The sequence below is a fragment of the Orbicella faveolata genome, unplaced genomic scaffold (assembly GCF_042242905.1).
Source record: "Orbicella faveolata isolate gen_17 unplaced genomic scaffold, um_ofav_v1 contig_36, whole genome shotgun sequence".
Taxonomy (NCBI): domain Eukaryota; kingdom Metazoa; phylum Cnidaria; class Anthozoa; order Scleractinia; family Merulinidae; genus Orbicella; species Orbicella faveolata.
This window is the reverse complement of record NW_028301565.1, coordinates 13,825,247-13,848,946: the sequence shown is the minus strand read 5'-3', so window position 1 is coordinate 13,848,946 and position 23,700 is coordinate 13,825,247. Positions and strand designations below refer to the sequence as shown.

The 23,700-nt window shown below is 38.5% G+C and overlaps 3 protein-coding genes and 1 long non-coding RNA gene across 5 annotated transcripts; 3 read left to right on the top strand and 1 right to left on the bottom strand.

Annotated features, from left to right (window-relative positions):
• Positions 1-120: 120 nt before the first annotated feature.
• On the top strand, positions 121-3,920 carry LOC110064305 (matrilin-1-like). Of its 2 annotated transcripts, XM_020771341.2 has the most exons (6): positions 121-320; positions 1,169-1,202; positions 1,842-1,967; positions 2,279-2,518; positions 2,641-2,832; positions 3,365-3,920. In XM_020771341.2, exons 1-6 carry the CDS (start codon positions 231-233, stop codon positions 3,622-3,624), a joined length of 942 nt encoding a protein of 313 aa, XP_020627000.2. In that variant the 5' UTR covers positions 121-230; the 3' UTR covers positions 3,625-3,920. The 2 variants fall into 2 exon arrangements, with proteins under 2 accessions (XP_020627000.2, XP_089131396.1); XM_089275270.1 differs by lacking the exons at positions 121-320; positions 1,169-1,202; positions 1,842-1,967 and having other exon boundaries at positions 1,996-2,518.
• LOC149102344 (uncharacterized) lies at positions 3,754-23,238 on the bottom strand. The gene is made up of 2 exons (XM_089275269.1): positions 22,927-23,238; positions 3,754-5,782 (listed from the first exon to the last, which is right to left on the bottom strand). Exons 1-2 carry the CDS (start codon positions 23,230-23,232, stop codon positions 4,340-4,342), a joined length of 1,749 nt encoding a protein of 582 aa, XP_089131395.1. The 5' UTR covers positions 23,233-23,238; the 3' UTR covers positions 3,754-4,339.
• Positions 6,045-11,185, top strand: LOC149102346 (uncharacterized). Its single transcript, XR_016202543.1, has 2 exons — positions 6,045-6,717; positions 11,020-11,185. It is a non-coding gene; the product is annotated as an uncharacterized LOC149102346 (long non-coding RNA).
• Positions 18,673-22,301, top strand: LOC149102345 (uncharacterized). Its single transcript, XM_089275268.1, has 2 exons — positions 18,673-21,803; positions 22,010-22,301. Exons 1-2 carry the CDS (start codon positions 21,313-21,315, stop codon positions 22,023-22,025), a joined length of 507 nt encoding a protein of 168 aa, XP_089131394.1. The 5' UTR covers positions 18,673-21,312; the 3' UTR covers positions 22,026-22,301.
• Positions 23,239-23,700: the final 462 nt, after the last annotated feature.

Genomic DNA, 23,700 nt, shown 5'->3' with positions numbered 1-23,700 from the left:
ATGGGTTTGATACGTCATAAAGAGGTAAATGAACTGTCTATGTGAAATTGACACCCCTCCAATCAGGGTTTGACATACAAATCACTTCGAAATCGCACCTTTTCAAATTGCTTTTATGATTTTTCTTGAGTTTAAGCAGCTGAATTACACTGCAGCGTATCAATACAAAGGAAACGCACTAATGTGTTTATTCGATTTTGCTTCGCGTCCATCGAGCAGTTCAAATAACAATGCAACAATATCGAAGGCCTTGCACCAAAACAGGATGCAAAATGGACATATTTAAAGCGACTTTGAAAAAAGCACTCTTCCTTTTGCAGGTCAGTGGTAAGAAAACTAAGCCACTTCGATCCTTAATCAAACAACTTAGATGATATTTCAGAGACGTTCGTTTATATTTTCTAGAAAAATTCTTTAGCAGTTTCGAGCGAGTGAAATTTGGAGATCTCATCAGAAGATAATATAACTTATCATTGCATCTTTTGTTACAGATAGTGAAAAAAAGTTGTTGCTGAAAAAAGTAATTTGCTACTTTCAGTGATCAGACAACCTTTAAGACGACTATTTGGTTTTTGAGCGGTCCCAAAACTACACAGCAGTAGAACCAATTCGATTACTCTTTAGAGTGCAAACTGTTCACTCCAATGGAGCTTTGAAAAACACACAAAAAGCTAAGCATGTTGTTCGATCAGCTTTGCTGATTTTTAGATTTTGATTTACATTTACTCAACTCCCGCGCGCATCTCCCGTCAGGTCCAGTTAGGTTTTCTTATAAACTCGACAGCCTCTTTCGTTGGGTATTTTTCTCTCTCTAAAAAACATCAAAGTCATCCGCATTTACCATTCATAAACTCAGCGGTTTGAAGAGACCATCAACAACTATTTTTTTTTTAATCTTAGCTTGGTTCTATTGCCCAGTTTTCGGATTTATCACTGTTTTCATGAGGAACTTTCATTTCCGTTATTATTAATTTCGCTCTGCGGATTGAGACCCATGTCTGTGGCACATGTCTCGCCGAAAAAAGAACGTCTGATCGCAGATTAGAGCGTAATGACTACCAGGGACAAGTCTTTAAGGCAACTGAAGCCAGAAACAACAATTACACCAGTCATTTTTTTTTATTATTTATTTATTTTTGCCACTTGTTTTCTCTTTTCTCTTTCCTAGCTTCAAGTAACGTTTATGAACACATCTGCTGCAGGTAGGAATCAACAATTTTAATGAACACTTTTTTTTTCAACTCATACGGCCTTTTGATCGCTCAGTCACTATGCTGATCAGCTTTTAAAAATTATTCCACGAGCGCGTGTTGGATATGAGATGACAGATACCTAATCATCAGTCTCATATCCAACAAGCGTGAGTGGAATAATTCTTTCATTAAAAACGCCCCAAAAAATTACGCGCACGCTTATCATATTGATCCATATTTGTAGGGCATGGTATAATGGCTCATATACCGTTATGGCTAAGGCGATAAAAACGCTTAAATTGTGTTATCCAATGAGCCAGTTTTAAAAAAGTTTTTAAATCTTTAGATCACTTTTCACATCAGTGAATTTCTCCTAAGTTTCAGATGAAATTTGGAAAGCATTTCTGAAATTGACAATTCGAAAATGCTGAAGCTTATTGCCCATCATAAAGGTCGCCAAGAAAATACTGTTTAAGCAGATGAAGGGCCTTCAGCGTCAATATCAAAAGTTTAACATACAAAGAATAAATAAAACAATTTACAATATCAATTGCTTCTATGTTAATAAATCAAAAATTTTGTTTTATAGTAGTGTTATTAATTTCCACAACTTAGAATAAAATTTCATTCTTATGTGTTTTGTTTCAGTTTGTCCCTTTGCACTGGATATTGCTTTCTTGTTAGACTCATCAGGCAGTATTGGTAATGTCAGCTACCAAGATATGAAAACATTTATTAACGAAGTTATTGATTGTTTTCAAATCTCGCCCACAGGTAATTAAAGAAGAACTAAGATGATTACAATTCTATCCATTTAAATCAGTTTGCTTTCAATGTCCCTAAACTGTGAGGTATTCACGAGGAATCATGTTGTTGACATTATGACATATGCAGCAGAGATAAAATCATGTACTGTTCATACGAGGAGACATAGTATCCCTACAAAAATTGTCCTCACGAGATGACTCCATTAGGTTTTTCTTGTGTTTGTATGTTGCGGTTCAATTTTACCCTTAATACACAGTGGAACCCCACCCCCTTACGGTCACCTCGTTATTACGGCCACTTCTTTGTGTTCTTTTCAGACACAAACGTTGGTGTGGTTAGTTTCAGTTCTAGCGCAAGAACAGAGATTTCATTCACGTCTCGGCAAAACGTCGAAATAATTAAGTCGATCGTGAGGAAAATGGATTATGACGGTGGGTCTACGCGGATGGACCTGGGACTCAAAGAGACTCGAGAAGTGTTATTTTCTAAACAAGGTGAAAGGAGAAAGAATATGCCCGATGTCTTGTTAGCGATTACTGATGGAAAAAGCAATCAGGGTGAGAAAATGTTTATGTCCAGTAGATTAGACAGCTGATCAGTACGTTAAACAGTATCTTTAACAAAATAAAATCGGGCGTATTTGCCGTCTTGTCTCTAATCTTTTAAATTGTTTGCGCAGGTTATGAACAACAGTCGAAACAGCTGAAGGATGATGGGGTAGTCATCTTTGCATTGGGAATTGGTTCCAAGGTTGACGCGGCTGAACTCAAAGCTTTGGCCTCCGACGAGAGTCATGTGTTTCGTTTCGCGTCATTCAGGGAAATGTCACCGACAGATAACGCTTTAAAAATCGCACTGGCTCTTTGTTCAGGTACTCAATAAGTTGTGATGAGTTATCATACCAGTAAAAACCTCGCTAGGTACCATCTCTAGCTATCGACCTCTTTACGTCCTCCTAGACTTGAAAATTGGTTAATCGGCTATGAAGTTCAAAACAGTAGGCGTATATTGCTAGATCTTGGTACGAGAGTAGACTAGATAGCCTAGATAGCAGTTTGAAGGTGACAGGTTGTCCAACTTGTTTATGGAACTATGTTACTAAAAAGAAATTCATTTTTATTTGTGCAGAATTCGGATCAATCGAGCAGTTTGTTATAAAGGAGAATCCAGCTTACTGAAGTTAGAGAGGATCTCAATATACTACCCTTTGACTTGGTTCACATTTTATTATTATTATTTTTTTAACAACGATATCGTAATATCAGAACTTTAGAAGCGGCTGAAACAATTTATATACTTGGCGTCCCATATCTGATCAACCTGAATGTTGAGTAAGGCAAAGCAAATTGAAACGAGAATCATTTTAACAGTTTGTTTTGTTATCTTCTTTATTTATTTTTAAGTTGCCAGACCGTCAAACGCAATCATCTTTCCTGTGGTCACACAACACTCACTTGTGCAGCACACCGTACTGTCACGTACTACAACAGACGATTTTAAATGTGCACTTCTGTGCATCAGGCATAAATCATGCTACTCATTCAATTTCCACACATCTTCTCGTCTCTGCGAGCTCAGCAACGCCAAGAGAATCGACTTCCCAGGGGATTTCATGTTTGATCATGGATCTGTCTACTTCGAGTTGGAATTTCTGCGAGCGTGACAATCAACCTTTTTTTTTTCTCTCAAAGAGTATACACAATGAGATTTGATAAACATTAATCAACTAACATTTCAGTAAATAGTTTCTTATTACCTATTACATGTTAACAAGTATGATTGATTGTCAGCGTAGTGTTTTTTCTTATTTTTAATATGAATACCTTAGTTGTTCGATAATCTGTAATCCAGTAATCATTGGTTAGCTCACCCTAAACCGCAGTCACGTGATTATAATATTATATCGTTGTACATAGATTAGTTTTGTTCAGTTCTAGTAAAGCAGTTGTGCAGAACACTTGCCCCGATTCACTGCGTAATCTATAGTATTACTCCGGTTCTCTTGTCCGAATACACAACAGACAGAACTTTGAATAAAGTGTATATATAGGTTGAGGGGCTGTTTCTAGATGCCGAGATTATCAGGTTAGCCAGGCTTAAGTTCTCCTCACATAACAAAAATTGTCAGTGAGAACAATTTCAAAAGGAAACATTTCAAAAACACAAAAAAAGCAGTGATGAAGAAATCAAAAGCTAACTCTACTGTGCGCGATTTCCTTTTCTCGTCCCCAGTTCCTCTTTGTTTAGTGTTGACTTTTTTGCTCCTAGTGTCGTTTCCAGGTGTTTACGGCGTTCAGTCAAATCCTAGATGGTGGTAAAGTAAAGTTTGCTTTCTCTTAACACCTACTATACTGTGCCATGGTAATGCTTGTTATCAATCATGGAGACTTCAGTGTACGCCTGGACTGGAGGTAAACATCTAGCTTCGCCAAACCATCAAAGGAATATTCAATTTCACTGCCCAAACCAGTGTCGTTTGAATCAGTGTTGGAATCGTTATCTTCGCTGTTTAACGAGTGTGGTGGTGTTCTCACGCGACGCCAGTTAGCTGTGAAGCACTCCACGCTCTCCTGATATAAACTGTGTTCATTTTCGCCAAGGTCCTTTGACGAAGATTTGGCGTTTGCTCTGGGGTCACTCAAAGAATGATGTCGACAACACTTTCCTCCACTATTATGTTCTTCTTCAAATCTCTTACTCCCATTACCACGGTTTTGTTCAGATTTAACACGAGAAAATATCTGCCCTTCCTTGCTGAGGTTTTCAAGCGATGATGCAGTTACTCTTTGACCACAGTATTGTCTGTTTAAAGCTGGTTGGCTTACGATTCGGAAATTTGGCAAGTTATGATGACCGTTCACCAAGATGGTTCCTTTTGACAGAAGCGCAGTATCCACCGTATGTGGCCTGCGAGTTGGTAAAACTTCCCGCTTTCTTCTGGCTGGAAAGTTTGGTTTCTTCATCTCCTGAAGTGGATTTATAGGAGGAAACTGCTTGATAGGTAGCGCCACCGAAAACCTCACCTTAGAATTCCGCGATCTTTCATTACGAAGATGCTTAGTTCCAGACTTACTAGAATTGTCCATTTCTTTATTATGAGTTATTGCTTGTCCACAGGAGCAGATAAATTCATAAGAATCTCTTGATGAGTTCTGGAGTCGGCCTGAGCTGGTTTTAATACGCCTTACTTTCTCCCGATTGTCGAGCGCATTAAAGTAAGGTTGTTCTTGTAATTTGAATTCTTTAGTTTTAAATTCTTCTGCAATATTCTGTGATAATGCATCTTCAGACTCTATCTGAGTCGAAGTAGTTGCTGAATTGTTTCTGTTTTCTTCTTCAGTAGGACTACTAGTCTTTTTGTCTGTATCGGGAGTGTTGGATTTTGATTTATCTACATATTTTCGTACAAAGAATGGGATGAATTCGTCGTCTTCGTTCTTTTGATCGTCCTTCGACAAGTAATTTGTAGCCCATGTCCTGCAAACAAATCCTTTATGAAGTTTGGTTTTAGATTTTCTCTGTTTTAATTTTGCGGTGTCTTTTTCTTTTGTCAGTTTTGGAATTTCTTTTCCCTCTTGCTGTGATATCTGTTTTACTTGCCGATATTGAGCTTTAGTTCGTAACGTTCCCGTGCTGCGTATTCGCTCGTTGTGTTTCGTGATCCAGTTGTTGGCTTCTCGAAGGCGCATCTGCTTTCTCAAATCTTCACTCGTGAGTCTTCGCTTTGCTTTGTTATTGGTTTGACAATGACACTCTTCGCAAGTGGCATGGTTAACTATGATTGGCTGGATGTAGATGTTTTTACTGTAGCCTGTCCACCCCTAAAAATAAAAGAGAAAACGGCATCAGTTTTAACTCGCTGTATGGGGCTCGCCATGTTAACCATTTTAATTGGTAGTGTTCTGAACTTAATACTATGGGCTATGAAATTCAAAACACACAATAGCCCACAGCAGTAGTGAATGACTTCTCATCGCTGTTGCAACGAAATCGCTTTTGGGTTTTGATGGTTACAAGAAAACCGACATCAGAGGGACCCCGCCCTACGTAGTCCATGGGCCAGACCCTTTCAGATGTACCACTCAGAGGGACCAGCTGAGAGTGTGACAAATTTGAAGCTAAGTTGGGGGTGATTACAAAATGTTATGATAGCAACCCCTGAAGAGTAGCTTTCTTGTATATTTTATTGGCTGAAATACAGGGGCGGGGCAGAAGACTCCTGAAATTTACGTATAGGCATCATCCAACAAAAAATGACGTCACATCCGGTTTAAACTGCGCTTCGCGGCTCGTTTCACAAAGCGAGAAAATGGCGTTTCGATTACTCGCGATTTCCCTCTATTTGTAAACCATCAGTTTCGTTTCATTTTATATTGAGGATGGAAAGATATTGCAGACACATTACTTCGACTTTTTAAGCAAAAATTTCGGGAAAAGAGAAAAGTTTATTATTGTTTTGAAGCAAAATAACGGAGAGCCTTCCGTCATCGTCGGGCGAATTTTACACATTTGCAAAACTGGTGTTGTTCCGACTTTTGGTTGTTGTTGTTCGTGATTTAGTGATAACAATAAGTGCAATAGCCTATAATGTTAACAACAACCTGGATGAAGTATTTCTGGCCATAGTTTGCACTGTGTACTACGGGAACATAATTAACAGAAGCCGTTTAGCTCCGAAAGTCGCTGTCACCAGAGCTTTTGTTGCTCTTGGCTCACGTGCATTGGTAGAAGAGACAAGCTGGATCGCATGCTGCAGGTCAGTACCCACATTCTTACATCTCTCGTTAAAGATTGTTGTTTTCAGTAAGATACAGTACATATATATTGGTACTTTGGGGTCATCAGTCTCTTTCTCTTGAGTGCATTTAAGACGCCCAGTAAAAACTTGATTCACGGCGTGGAAGCTTATGTCTCGCTGGATCGAAATTCGAGCAAGATTTTTAAGTTCTAGTCCTCTTTAAAAGTAATTAAATCAATTATTCAAATCCAAGCCATCAGAGGAAATCTGCCATTGAAGCTGCCCTAAGTTAAGGTTCTGTTTAAGGACCTTCCCCTTTGAAAATCGAAGGGGTGTTCTTTGAGGCAACGCAGATCCCATTTATGTGGTCTCGGGTACCCGAGATAACCCTCCCCCTGAGGCACCTTTATCAAGTGTTTGTATGTGAAAATGTAACCCCTGTAGGCCGAGTAAAAGTTGACCCTGCATGATTATTTGTAACTGTTATTGAATAATCAAATGTGCAACTACCCCTATTTGTTTAAGTTTCCCTCAGTCAATTAATCACAGTGGGTTTTGCTGAGTTACTTTTCTCTTCTTTGATACAAATTGCTGCTTTAAATCTTAAATCTAGGCATTGTGGGACACTTGCCATGTCGAGAGTTGTTCCAGTTAGGCGAGCCAAAGTGTTTATGTATACTCAAAGAAAAGTTGTTGGTTACTTTACCTGCCAAGGCGAGTCATCTTGCCCACCTGAATTGTCTCGCCCTCAAGTCTGGTTCGTGATCCTAATGTAAATGGTTGGTTGAATTTTGCAAAGAAATAAGTGAAAAGTTAGCTCCACCAGGGTAACTTGGGGAAAGGGTTGTCTCTGGCACACAAGAGCCATTCTATATTATTTCAATTTTCCCTCTTCCTCTTCCAACTGATTATGCGAAATAAACTGTCCAAAATCTTTATGGGTACTGGTGTTAGAGAGTGTCATCTTTATCACTACTGTGGAATTTACCTTACCTGACAGCCACCCCCGTTAACACAGCCACCTCATTATTATGGCCACTCTATTCTGGCTAAAACAAAACTAGCTCAGTTGGTCATTTTCTTATTTATTAATTATACAGTTAGATTTTTGTGGCCTGTTGGTGACCAGATTTACAGAATTCTGGTACATTGTAGGAGTAATTTATGCAATTTACAGTAAGCAACAGGCATCATTTTGATAGTGAAGTGCCATGCATACATGTAACTCTTGATTATTTTGAGATTTTATCTTTATTATGTTATCAAGGTAGTAATATTTTGATTCCTGTTCCAGCGGGAGGTGGGGGGAACTCTCCTCTATATGCTATATATAGCTATGTGCAGCCCCAAAGGGTATGGTTATTCAGCCGTTTTGGTCATAAATACTCTAGGGTAAGGTTTTTGCCCTCTAGTCTTTAATTTTGTATGTTTTTTTAGAATAAGCTACCTCAATTTTCATCATTACCGATAAGACCATCAGCAAAAGTCCTTCAAAACTTATGTTTAGGGCAACTGTAGCAGTCAAAACAGTCCTAAATGGGGTAGGGAAAATCGCAGATTATGGTCATAAATAGGTTAAGGGTTTAACTTTTGTGAAGAGGGCCGCACTGAACCCCACTCAGTTTTTCTGGGATGTACCAAACACATTTTCTTAGCAGTTACTACAGTCTTGCTTTAGTAAATCAAAATAGTACTTGCTGCCAGGTACTTTATAAAGGTATAACCCCTCCAGAAGCCTTCACAAAGTACATGTAATATCAGGTGCTAACAATAATATTTTTTTGCGGCTGATTAAAATTTAGTATTAAATTGTACTGAACTGGTGCAGATTTAATATACATTATATTTTGTCACACTTAGTTCACTTGTTTTAAGACTACTCAGCAGCAACTAGTACCTCTTGCATGACCATGCAGTAACCATTCCAAAAAAAAAAAAAAAAGACATATATATATTACTATCCTGCCTGGAAGAGTGTGTAGAGAGAGCACACAGTGCAGTGCCCTACTGTATGTCTTTTGTTAGGTATAATAGTCTTAAATTTAGAAGACTCATATTGATCTTTTAGAATTCACAAAAAAGTTGATATCTTGACAACTCTCCTTTAGCTGTGTCTCTTCATAATAAATTAGCAGTTTGGTATGTTGTAGCATAGAACTTTAATTAATTAAGTTATTGTACCGGTATCACAGAGGTCATGGGTTGGAATCCAGTTCACACCTAATTTTTTTTTCAGGCTATAATTTCACCTTTGCTTAAGTTGTGTATAGTTGCAATGATCAATCATGTCTTTATAAGTTAATCAATGTATATATGTCCCACTGACTTATACTTTAACATTCTATCTTAAAGTTTGTCTATTTGTTTTATTGTGTGGTTCTAGAAAATGTCCATACCCACCCCAAGGAGATTATTGGAAATTCCAAGGATGGGGAGGGTCTCAAAAGCCAAACTTTTTAAAGAAAAGTATTAATCAAAATTGGAATTTCCATAGTGATGGGATGGGGAGATCTCTGTTTAATAAATACATAAATGATATGTACAGACCCATTATCTGATGTGAAGACTGTGCAACATATCCTGGCCAACGAGTTGCCAAGGTGTAGCATCCTTGTTGTCAATTTCAAGTACCAAATTAAAGAGGATCAGCATGTTAGATGGGAGAGGTGAATTTTTCAAAATATCATAAACTAAACAAATATATATATTTTCCAGACTCAATCATGTTAGTAGTGTTAGTGTCTATTTATTTATTTATTTATTTATTTATTTATTTATTTATTTATTTATTTATTTATTTATTTATTAATGAATACCTGTAAAGAGATAGTCATACATTCTTGCAAATATTCTGGGAGTCTCCCACATACCATTTAGATCATCCAGTCCCCCAGGAAAGTTATGAAATTTATTGTCCAAGTAAACTACTGAACCATGGGCTCCAGAAGGGACAGTGCTATTACAATGCAATTTGTAGAGTGCTACATAATATGAGCTTAACAGTTTTGTTACCATGGCAACAGACTGCATTTCAGACCTTCCCTGATATTCTAGGCTTTTCTGGCCACCTTTGGAGTTCCATTTTGATATTTGCCAATGGTGCTTCATCTGCATGATCCAGCAAGCCTATTGAATTGTAAGGTCGAAGGCATGGCCTTGATTAATGTTTTTCAAGCTGAAAATCACTGCATTATTGAAATTGGGTTAGAGGGGACTGGAAAAGATTGAGTTGCCAATTGGTAACATATTTTTATAGCCATATTAGTGTGTTGCCTGTAGAACTATAAGGCTACCAAGTTTCAATGATCTCTGCTGTATATATGGTCTGCACTTGATGTAATATTGGGTTTGGTGTATGACATCATCAGTCTTCTCATTTGCATTTATTTTACACATTTTAAACTGAAATATCTCCAGAACTAATGCAGATATTTGTTAAGGTAAACAGCATTTGTAATCTATAGTGGAATTCTCTTTGATACTCCTAAAAATTCTGAATCAAGGGGTAAAAATGTGATGATAGTAGCATGCCAAATCATTGAGTTGAATTTATGCTGCTGACATTTACGTGTGCTGTAAGGTGTTGAAGAGAATTTTGGAGGGGAATTTGGTATGTTTATTGAATTGCCAGAGGTTGCTTGGCTGGTTTTGTTATTGCTTTGTCATTATCTTCCATGTATTTTTTTTAAAAGCAGAGTGGTTGGTGGCAAAAGCAAAACTCAGGCAATATTCTCACTTACCTGTGTTTCTAAAGTCATGTTTTTAGGTTTTTGTGGTCAATCTATTAGTAGCTACACTGTCTTAAATTACAATAGAAAAGATGTGATATTAATTATGTAAGTTATACTTAGGTATCATTCATACCAAAATTATAGTAATTTTCTGGTTCAGTGTTTGCCTCTGCATTAATTTGATTAAACTACTGTTTATTTTTTAACCAAATTTAATTCTGTCAAAAGGGAGGTGGGAATCTGAGAGCAATAGAAAACCAACAAATATACAGAAATCTGCCACCATTGCTTTCATGGCTGAGTGGAGATGAATCTAAGTCAGACCAAAATTAGAAAAAAAATTACTGATTTAATGTGATTATGGAAATGTTGGAAGGTTGAAATGGGATCCTGGGTATGGGAGAGTAGGAATGGGGTCTCAGGGAGGTGGGTGGTGTGCTTGTGAATTTAAGAACCTCTCTGAAAGTGAAAACAAACTGTAGGTTTGAAAAGTTTAAAGTGGAGGTAAAAATTATACTTTAAATGAGCAAATACCCACTTACAGTGAGTCATTGAAACAATGACATAATTTATGTTTGTCTTTTCTTAGGTGGTTACCTCCTGGCATATACACCCCACACAGGCATACAATGCTATGATTTAGATGATGTAAACTGCTTTCCCATGTTTAACATACACATAAGGGTATCAGTGGACCAGTGTACAAGTGTGATTTCTCTACTGATAATGAGAATTATAATAAAGATACAAAGCCACTCTGGTGTGATTTATTTAATTATTCCTTAACAGTAAAGTGAACCAGTTAAACCAAAGGTTGCACTCTGTAAGATCAGGTGTACAAAACCTTTTTTCAGAATTTCCCTACAAAGATGACAAGGTGCAAGGGAAGGGGCAAAAACAGAACTTTAAGTGTTAAAACATATGTTTACATTATCAGTTTGGGCCTCTCTGTAAAGCTGCAAAGTATACTTGAGGATAATGTTATACCCATTTTAATTCAAAATACAAATGGAAACTTGCATTGACAATCACTTAGTCTCTTGGCACTGTTTTGTTTTTTAATAATTGCCTTTTTTCACAAAACAATAATTTGAACATCTTTGTTACACAAGCTGGGGGGGGGGGGGGAAGGGGTATTCTACAAAGTTTTAAATGGAAAGGCCTTATCTCAAGGTCCAATACCCCTTACCCTTTTGTATACATTTGTACCATTTTCATAGAAATGGCACCTCTTTTGTTGACCTTACATTGCAAAAGGGTAAATGTACCCCTTTAACAAATCTATTTAAGAATACTGCATCCCTTTTCTATTCCCTTGGAAAGAAGTTAATAAACAATATTATAGAATCTCTTCATTCTGGCTGAGTAGAGTAAATGAGAGCTTTTCACCAACATTTTAGAACCAGAAGAATGGAATCCCTAAATGACAGATTTTCCTACCCTTTCATACACCTCAACTTGTGAAATACCTATCATTTTATACCTGAAGCCTGAAAAAGGTACTCATCTTGAGCTGAGTCTCCCCATATAGGTCATTACAGAGAGCCTTCCCACATACACAAGTCAGGAACTCTTGACAAGTACTGTAAGTAGTGATGAAGCTGGCCTCTAGACTGGTCTGAGCCAGCTTCAGTTTTTTAGCACAAACTTGTTACTCTCTGTAAATTTCTAGTAGGAAACCTTTTCTTTGCTGATCTGATCCAAGTTCACAGACACTAGCATCACCCTCATGACACTGACTCTATCAATGTCACTCACAGTCTGATTCTTCAGTTTCACTGCACCATGCTTCATCATCACTCATCATTGTTAGACATGAGTTCATTAGCTTGTAAAATTCACCAGCCTGGCAGTGTCACTGTTGCTAGTGCCTGTTCCCAGACTTCCTTTTATGACTAGATGTAGGGGCATGAAATTTCACTACTGTTTACGAACAATTTGTTTAGATGGCATATTGAAAGAGTGATGAATTACTGAAAATTGTCAGTATTGCTAGTGTTCTCTCATTCCCTTAGGGATTGAAATATCTTGATGTAAGATTACATAGAGAAAGCACACTGAAATATAATGCACAATTTTTTAGTAACCTTTCGAAATAGGTTGCCAATATGACAGGGATTAATAAATAAGGAACTTGGTCTGCAAACAGGGCAAATGAGAGGGTTTGAAGAACTAAAAGGTGCATGCCGGACCTCAGTGGAGGGTGGGGGGGGGGGGGGGTATTGGAACTTAGTGTTGCTGACGTTTAACACTGTTGAAACGGAAAAATAAATTTGATTATAAATGAGAAAAAACCACGACATGTCCAAATTACTTCATCGCCGGTAAAACTAATCCTCTTGCTTTTTTTAAGGGTTCACGGTCTGCCTGTAACGAAGCGTTTATTAATTAAGGGATTGCTTAGGGAAAACATATCTTGTTTAAGGTTCTTAACCAATCGTAACATATTTTATGGCATCAGTTTGAGTCATGAGCAAACACATGAGTTTGTGTTAGTGTTGATCGGCAAGAAAGTTCTGCAAAGCGCGTTATGTGTGTGGGTCTATTCTTGCAGTGATACGATTAACAGCACTCAAAATACTCTCGAGTGTTGGCAACAGTAAATTTTAAAAAATGCGCTTCTGTTAATAAGGTTCCCCCATGTCTAGAAACCTGTCATTGTGCATTTTTCTTAGTTAGATGCTTACGTTAGAGAATAGGATATTTGAATTGAGTGCAACTTACCTAGAATTCATTATTTCCGCACAAACGATGACTCCTGTGGAATTCAGCGAGGAAAAAATGGCGACATTTCGTAAAAAAACCGCCTTCAAAACAGCGTGTTTTTGAATAAATGATTACCCTGTCCTTCAAACAAACCGATATGACGAGAAAGAAGACAAGATTTTGTTTATCGTGGCCAAACAAAACGTTAAAAATATCCGGCCGATTGCAAAATATTGCCATTTTACTTACTGAGAGAACGATTATGCCATATTCAAATTTGATTTCGCCGCTCAGCGCTCTTTTTCACCGGATGTGACGTCATTTTTTGTTGGATGATTCAGATACGCAAAAAGTGCCAGGCGTCGCAGTATGGGGCGCCGTTTGTAAATTTATTATTTAGACCGAATTTATGCCATTTTCCCCTTATTTATAAATAATTGGAAATGCCACAAAATTTGTTTATAAATAAGACACAAGAACTTGTCCGTTGATATGTAAATAGTTATTTTAGGTACGTCCTGATTTATAAATAATCTTTTACCATAGAGTTATTATATATAAATAACAAACTAAACAACCTCAATTATTTACAAATTAGGTCATCTCTAAAATAGTTATTTACATATCATAAAGTTTGTAAATCCCATTATTTATAAAGAAATTACTTCGCCGGGAGTGTAAATTCATTATTTAGAAATAATAAATTTCACCTCGCCGAGTGTAAATTTATTATTTATAAATAATCAACTTTACTGAGTGTGTAAATTCATTATTTAGAAATAATGAATTTCACCTCGCCGAGTGTAAATTTATTATTTATAAATAATGAACTTCACTGAGTGTGTAAATTCACTATTTAGAAATAATGAATTTCACCTCACCGACTGTAAATTTATTATTTATAAATAATGAACTTCTCTGAGTGTGTAAATTCATTATTTAGAAATAATGAAGGTTCATCTCGCCGACTGTAAATTTATCATTTAGAAATAATGAATTTAACCGTGTGTGTAAATTTATTATTTAGAAATTCATTATTTAGAAATAATGAAGTTTCATCTCGCCGAGTGTAAATTTATTACTTAGAAATAATGAACTTCACTGAGTGTGTAAATTCATTATTTAGAAATAATGAAAGTATGAAAGGCTGACCCAGCGTCTCTTGCCCGATCGATTTCGGAGGCTGTTTCTCGCACTATAAGTGAGACAGTTAATGCTGCCCTTGCTCAGGTAGGTATGCAGCCTGAAATTCAACAGTGACAGATCTAGGGGAGGCTCCCCCCCCCCCCCCCCTCCCCTTATTTTGAATAATTGCGTTTAAACGAGAATCACGCTTCAAATATCTATTGTGTAGTTCTTATTCACTCAACAATTCGGCAGCTCACACTGCAACAGGAACAACGACAACGACAACGACAACGACAACAACTACTCAAAGGCCGAGGTAACAGGTAAATTTTAAGACAAGAAATTGCTGCATGAAGAAAATGCAGAGCTTTTAAAATCGGGAAATCGAATAATGTATTTACTTGCTTAAATAATTTTTTGTAGCCTGCGAACAGGCCCACGTTGGAGCACAAACGCGCTCGGCGTAGCTGAGAGCGAGAAATCGACGGGCGAAGCCGCAAGAGGAGAAAGTCACTTCTTGGCGTCTCTTTCCCGCCGATCGCTATTCCTCTTCGTCACTCGCGCGTTTGACTCAAACGTGAGCCTGCTCGCAGGTTTTAAAAATTCTTTGTGACCTTTGTGACCTTTGGACGGATAGCTGTGTGACACACTTTGTTTGGCTTGATCAAGTCACGGCTAGACATGTCTATTCCAGGCAAGTCCAAAGATCGTACACGTAGAAAGCTAAATTAATTTACGTTTAAACCATTGTTGAATAGACCTTTTTCGACTGGGCGGTTTGTTGCCCCATTTCAGACCATGTGATGATACTCTTGAGAATTCTTCCTTTCAAATTTTCAAATAGTTGCGCGTATATGAAAAAATAATTTTTAGATGAATAAAAAAACAATTCTCTAGAGAATATCACGTGGTCTGTAATGGAACAACAAACCGCCCAAGCGAAAAAGGTCTATTTCAATAGAAATCAGACCTTTCACTTAACACGCCAAGCGATTTTTACTTTCTTCGTGCAGCAGTTTCTTTTCTTAAAATTTACCTGTTACCTCGGCCTTTGAGTAGTTGTTCCTGTTGCAGCGTGAGCTGCTGAATTGTTGAGTGAATAAGAACGACATAATAGATATTTGAGGCGTGGGGTGGGGTGGGGGGAACCCGCCCCCGGGCCCCTCATCCAGATCCGCCACTGCTGAATTTCAGGCTGCATACCTACCTGAGCAAGGGCAGCATTAACTGTCTCACTTATATCGCGAGAAACAGCCTCCGAAATCGATCGGGCAAGAGACGCTGGGTCAGCCTTTCATACTTTCATTATTTCCAAATAATGAATTTACATATTCAGTGAAGTTCATTATTTCTAAGTAATAAATTTACACTCGGCGAGATGAAACTTCATTATTTCTAAATAATGAATTTCTAAATAATAAATTTACACACACGGTTAAATTCATTATTTCTAAATGATAAATTTACAGTCGGCGAGGTGAACCTTCATTATTTCTAAATAATGAATTTACACACTCAGAGAAGTTCATTATTTATAAATAATAAATTTACAGTCGGCGAGGTGAAATTTATTATTTCTAAATAATGAATTTACACACTCAGTGAAGTTCATTATTTATAAATAATAAATTTACACTCGGCGAGGTGAAATTCATTATTTCTAAATAATGAATTTACACACTCAGTGAAGTTCATTATTTATAAATAATAAATTTACACTCGGCGAGGTGAAATTTATTATTTCTAAATAATGAATTTACACTCCCGGCGAAGTAATTTCTTTATAAATAATGGGATTTACAAACTTTATGATATGTAAATAACTATTTTAGAGATGATCTGATTTATAAACAATTGAGGTTGTTTAGTTTGTTATTTATATATAATAACTCTATGGTAAAAGATTATTTATAAATCAGGACGTACCTAAAATAATTATTTACATATCAACGGACAAGTTCTTGTGTCTTATTTATAAACAAATTTTGTGGCATTTCCAATTATTTATAAATAAGGGGAAAATGGCATAAATTCGGTCTAAATAATAAATTTACAAACGGCGCCCCATATCGCAGAGTGTTCTCCCCCGCCCCTGGCTGAAATATCACCGAAATTCGCTTCTGCATGAAAACGAGGCTTGTTTTCAAAAGTCATATTAAAAATATTAAGCTGGATCAAAAATAGTCTTCACTCATGTAAATACAACAAGAAAGAACACAAATCATTTTTGAAGAACCAAATTTCAATTTACCTCTTTAAAAGCGATGATATAGTAAGTTATGGATTACTTCAAATGTTGCAATGCATTATGGGGAAATTCAAGATGGCGACCTTCATAGCAGGTAAGTACGTTTGATTTATTCACTGATTTCGATAATCTTTAAGTAGAGATCTGATTAGAAATCAACAATATATACAAAATATTAGCTGTATAACTAAACAATAAGCATTTTTATGACGATATAGTGATATTTTGAACCTCAAATTATATAAAAACTTACAGTCCTTCGAGATCTACATGGACTCGACAGCCCAGCACTGTGTTGCCTTAATCATTAATTTTCATCGTTTGTAAGCCGGTATGTGTTTACAACTCAATAAAAGCTATAACAAGTAGCTACATAACTAAACAATCAGCGTTTTGATGGTTGTCTTGTGATAATTTGAACCACAAATTATGTAAAATATTACTGTCGCTCAGTCTTTGTATATATCACCACACTTTGATGCACCGTGTTAATGAATTCTGAATTCAACTGCCTTTCAAACATTTTAAAGCGTGTAACAATTTCTTCTAGAAAAAATAACAATATTAAATTGACTGTCCTTACTTTACCTCTTTTTGAACATTTAAGGAACAAAACGAAGAACTCTAGAAATTAGCAATGCAGAAGATAACAAGCGACAACGAAAACGAAACGAGTGCTTAATTCACTGTAGTGACGAAAATGGAGAGTTGTCTTCTTTAAAAGACCTTGAGTCATGGAAATCACTACTGAATGCTGCGGTTATTCGTAACTATGAAGAGGTTCTCGATATCGCGAAAACGTTAAAGGAAGGAGAGGTGCCCCAGATCTCCTATCATCGAAAATGTCGCAGTATCTTTACGATGAAAAGGGATTTACAAAACTTGTCTCACTCTGGTTTCAAAGTTGAAGAACAACGTGGCACAAGTAGCCGCAGATCTTCAGTCCGACAAACCGTGACCACGCAAAGTAGAGTCTATGAGCGAATTTGTGTATTTTGCGAGAAGACCAAATACCTCAGGGGAACCAAAACTAGAGAGGCACTGGTCCAATGTATCGACTTGCGTGCTGATAACACGATCAGGAGAGCAGCTGTGGGTAAAAACGATCCACGAATACTGGCTATTGTCACTAGAGAGCTTGTCGTGGCAGAAGCGTGCTATCACAAGTCTTGTTATCGTGACTACATCCGAAACATTCAAGAAGCTTTTAGCAGTGATACAAAAGAGGAAGATAAGTGTTTTCAATATACTAATGCGGAATCACAAGCCTATGAAATGCTGTTTACCTACATCAAAACAGATTTGCTGCAAAACCCGAGGGTTGTTAGAATGGCTGAGCTGTACACCTTATTTACATCCTTTTTTAAATCTCAAGGAGACATGGAAATCAAAGAATCTACGAGAACCCATTTCAGAAGGAAACTTGAAGGGGAGTTTAGAGGCACACTGGATTTTGAAGATCTTTCTGGCAACAAGCGAGTTTTTGTTATTCCGCATAGTCTTTCCCGACTGGATTTAGCCAAACTTGTCATGGAGAAGTCTGAAACTACTAGTCCTTTAAATAGTACCAAGGAAATATCGAAGACCGCCCTCCATCTCAGAAAAGCTATTCAGGAACAAGAAATAAAGGCATCATGGCCACCCCAACCTTGCGAACTATCTGAAAATGCCGTGACCATTCCAGATGACCTCAAAGAGTTTTTGTTCACTATGCTAACTGGAAGCACTGGATTTCCGGGTTTGCAATCTTGTTCTCAAAACGTTCAACGCCTCATAACCTCGTTTGGACAGGACTTGGTATTTGGTGTGAGTGGTGGACGACAGAAGCCCCCGAAGCACGTCCTGCTTCCTTACGCTGTAAAATCTCTTACTAACAACGTTGAACTAATTCAAATTTTAAATCGCTGTGGCCACGGGATTGCGTACTCCCAACTTGAAGAGATTAATACTGCACTTTGCCTTCAAAAGTTGGCAGCAACTTCATGCAGCGAAGTTCCCCTCCCCCACAACATCCGTCCATTCATCAGTACCACTCTAGCCTGGGATAATATTGATCGTCTCGAGGAGACCTTGTCTGGTGAAGGCACGTCCCACCGAATCAATGGAATTGCAGTTCAAGCTAATCATTTTGGTCCCCAGCCTCCGTCAACTTCAGAACCAATCATTGTGAAATCGAAGAGGAGAAGTATCGAGTCTGTGGATGATGAAACTGTACCTATCTATAATGCCGGCGAGCGCTGTGGGCCCCATACTAGAGGATATGTGGAGGTCAAGTTAAATCAAATCATGGAATGTGCATGGAGAAAGAACTTGCTGTGGGTTTTAGTACGCATTCATGCAAGTCAGAAGCAATCTGTTCCTGGTTGGACTGGTTTCAATATTTTGGTGCGTAATAACTACGAAGTTGCCAAGGATAACGTGGGCTATCTTCCAACAATCAATGCCCCAGCGACGAACATGTCAGCTGTGTACCAAGTCCTCACCAAGTCCCTACAGATTAAGGAAACTTTAAACCTCCAAAGCATAGTTGTTGTGTTTGATCAGGCACTGTATGCTAAAGCTACTGAGATAAAGTGGAAACACAGGGCACAGTTTAATGACCTTGTGTTGAGAATGGGCGTGTTCCATACCATTTGTACTTTCTTGTCAGTGATCGGAAAGCGTTTCCAAGATGCTGGTTTAAGAGACCTAATAGTCGAGTCTGGAGTAATTGCTGAAGGATCTGTGGCTGGTGTTCTAGAAGGCCGTACATATAATCGCGCCGTACGATTTCACAAGCTCATGTATGAAGCTCTTAACAGGCTAGCATGGACGGGATTTAACTCTTGGATTGAGGAACATCATAAAGAGAAGAAGCCTACTGTTGATGCGTTTTTAAAAGGACTGAAAGCGCTCTGTGATAACACATATGAACAAGAATTCAAAGACACAGTGGAGAGTCCCTCATTTGAAGAAGTATCGCAACTGTTCTGCTTGTATACGAGCTATCTCCGACATCATAATGGGAAGCTATCGAAGTTCTGGATGTCTTATGTTGACATGGTGGAAATATTACTTGGTCTGTTAAGAGGATCTCGAGAGGGAGATTGGGATCTTCACCTTTCATATATCAGTGAAATTGTCCCGTGGTGTTTCGCATATGATAACCTTAACTACGCCAGGTACCTTTCAGCATATCTGCATGAAATGTCACATCTACCAGCAGAGCATCCGGACACCCTGGAATACTTGCGATCTGGAGGATTTTCTGTTCAGATTGGCGAAGACAACCCTTTTGGGAGAATACCTGTTGATCAGACGTGCGAGGAGACTGTCAACAAAGACACTCAAACGTCAGGAGGAACTAAAGGTTTCAGTCTAAGGCCTAATGCAGTAAGCAAATTCTACCTGGTCGCTGAATACCGGAGCACCTTCCTGAGGCAACTCAAAGATATATTGCACATCAGTAGTTCTTGTTCCCAACACAAAGATCTACAACCAACAAGAATACAAAGAGATGAAGCTGATGTTCAATCCATAGTGTCAATTCTTGAAAACACTTGGCTCAACCCATTCAGCCTTGACCTTCAAGACCTCGTCTGTCTTTCCACAGGAAAAGTTGCCACTCCTGATGTAGAGCACGACTTGCTACAAGCTAAAGATAAAGGAGAGGAAGCCTACAAAGCATTCCGAGAGCAACGACTTCAGTCTAATCCACCCAAAGTCAAGTTCCATGATTCAATCACGAAAGCTAAGCTGAAGACTTTTACTCACTTGAACAAGAAGGTATCAGTTAAAGCTGGTAAGAACCAAGAAGTGATCATCAAGGCCGACAGAAGACTGTTTGCTCAAATGATTGTCATCGCAGAGAGCAGAGACTTACAGATGAGAGAAGTATTATCCCATCCTCTCGGACCACTCCCTTGGTCATTAGCTACCGCAGATGGCTTGATGCGTAAGACGAACAAAGCGTCCTTGGCTAAAGAACTGTATAAAAATGTCGAAGCAGCAGATGCCCTTCCCCAACCCTCAGCATGTGTAATAGATGGGATGGCTCTTGTCCAGTGTTTGAAAGGTGATAAGAAGTCATTTGCGGCAGTTGCTGAAACTCTTCTTTGCAGAGTTCTAAACGAAGGTGGAACAAGTGACAGGATTGATGTCGTCTTCGATGATTACAGAGAGGAATCCATAAAGAACGCCGAAAGAGAGAACAGGGGTGACGGTTTAGGAAGCGAATACCGCAATATTCAAGCCGAACACAAGGTTAAACAGTGGAGAAGATTCCTGTGTAGCTCAAAGAACAAACAAGCTTTCATAGCGTTTGTAACCAGCGAGTGGAAGAAAGAAAAGTACACAGAGAAGCTATCAGGAAAGACTCTGGTTGTCACGTGTGGCGAAACATGTTACCAGTTATCGTCTGGAATAATGCAACCTATCAGTGAGCTCGAATCAACCCAAGAGGAGGCTGACACCCGAGTCATCTTACATGCAGCCCATGCAGCTAAATCGAGGTTTGCTTCGGTCGTCATAGTATCCGAAGACACTGATGTGTTGGTACTTCTTTTGGCCTTCAAGAGCTTTATTCCTTCTTCAGTATTCATTAAGAGTGGTTCACAGACCAGAGTCAAGTACATCGATATCTCAAGAGTAGTTGAGAGGGTTGGAGCAAGTGTATGCAGATCACTGCCGGGCTTTCATGCATTCACAGGGTGCGACACTGTTAGTGCTTTTGTCGGACGGGGAAAGGTTGCAGGTTATCGAATTGTAAAGCAAAATGCTGAATTTCAAGAGATGTTCCAACATTTGGGTATGTTCTGAAATATGTCTGATCACCTGTACCATAGTCTTCAGAAATTTACATGTGCCATGTACTGCAGCAACCCCGGTACAAGCGACATCAATGAGCTGCGATATCGACTGTTCTGTTTGAAGAGAGGAGACGTTGATTCCAACCAGCTGCCACCCTGCAATGATACGCTGCACAAACACTCGCTACGAGCAAACTTCCAGGCTGCTGTCTGGAGACGAAGTTTACAAAGATGTCCAGCCATCCCATCACCAGTGGGATTTGGCTGGTGTATAGAAGACGACAAGCTGATCGTAGACTGGATGGGTGGTCAGCCAGCTCCGCAAGCTGTTCTAGAACTACTATCTTGCCAGTGCAGTAGGTCCTGCAAACTTCCATCGTGCTCCTGTATTGTCAATGGGCTGAAATGTACTGATATGTGCCGGCTTCAAGATTGCACAAACAGACCAGATGATGACGACGATGTTTTATCCGTTGACGACAATGACGATGAAGAAAGCGAAAGGTAAGAATCTCATAACCATAGGAAAAATATGAAGTAACTTTTCTTATACATGCTGTTACATTCGTAAGGTTTAGTTTCGAGCGATGTACTCTTTTTAATGTATCGAGTAACTGTTTTTGGTTGTCATGGCAACCGCTAAATGCTTTAAAATAACTTAGCTGTTGTTTTTGTCTGAAATTAAACATGAGTCTTTGTTTACATTTAAGTGAAAATGATGCTTGACTGACGCGAAAAGGGCAAGTCTCCAATGTGTTTGGTACTGGTATGGCTTCAGAATGGATGATATCAGGACAAAGAAGACTCGTTAAGGGAGCTGTTTAAAACTCATTAGCTGAATATTTAATCCAAGCCAGTGCTAGAGTGATCTACACATGATTGAACTTTTTGACAACGTATATTGCCGTTATTTTTTAAAATTAGGAAGTGAAAAGCCTTATTTTCAGTGACTTTTATTTCAGTTGTGGACTCACTGACAATTTCCGTCTCCATGGCAACGAGACCACCTTAAAAAAATTTCCTTCTTTTGCAATTGAATCAATGTCCTATTCTGCTAGGCCTAAAATGTATAAAATGTTGTTTGAAGAGAATTGTACAATGGACATCGCTCAGAATCTGAAGCTGTTAACGGGATCCGTGGTCATTAGGCAGTTTAGATGACGTCATTTTATCACATGTTTAGAGCAAGAAAGCTACTGATAGAAGCTTGCTATCATACCTTAAAATAGACTTCAGTTATTGTAGATTGAGAAAATACGTGATAGCACTGGTCCCTCCACATGGTACAAAAAAACCATTTTTGGGGGTCTTGGCCTATGGACTAACGTATGCAATATAGCACAAACTAAATAGAGCACGTTTTTCTTGTTTCCGATTTTGGACTGTAAATGACCATAAAGCCATTTGTCCTTTAAAATTTGAAGGCCTGTTTAAATCTCTGTGATATTATTTTTTGTGCAAAATTTCATTGTTTTGTGTCCATTGGAAGACATTTTTACATATCCTTTGTCGCGAATTATTTTAGCATCTAAAGCAGGTAATATAAATTAACCAGGCCACACGTGGACTATAAAAAAGTTTCAAGCTAAGATTTATCCAAAGATATTTCCCACTGACACCTGTTTACCTCAAGTACTTCCTGTTTTTCTATGTCATGGCCTCTGCTGTTCGCTTTGTCGGCTTCAAGAAACGAAGGGATGGGAGTGACAGGTGGATTGACAGGTAGGCTAGGCTCCTCAGTCTCGGAGTCATTACATGTGTCGTCACCATTCTTTAGTGGCTCCTCTGAGGAAGGTTCGGCAGCATTGCAAGGTTGATCAAAATTGTTGTGGTTCTCGTCCGTTTCTTGTTCTTGTGGTTTAAACGTCACTAACACTTTAATAGGTTCTTCTTCCGGATCGTCAAAATGGCTTGTTTGATCTTCCTCCGCCATTTTAGATCCTGAAATTGGAACGTAACGAGATTTTTTGTTTCTGTATAAACGTTTTAAGTACACTGAGTAGTGAAAGCTAAGTAATACTTGGGCTACTGGCTGACAGTGTTGGGGCATATCCATGCAGATTTCGATAGCAAGAAGAGACAGGCTCCTCCTAGATCTAGAAGGGATGCTATAGTCCATCGCAGGATAGCCCCCATCAGATTTCCATGAGAGATCACAGTGGTACCCCGGCTAAATGTCTTTTCCTATAACACAACGCGTACAGTGACGCAGGTAAGGGTTCGAACTCGGAGTGCTTCGGCCGGACTCCAATGCGCTAACGTGCTCTACCGTGTCCCTTACAGGAGCATCAATAACCCACTGTTTAGGGGTACAGAGATCACACTCTCTCTTAACACCGTCTTTCATTTTACTACCATGGTACAGATCTTCATTTTCCCTCTGATCAGTCGTTCCTTCTGT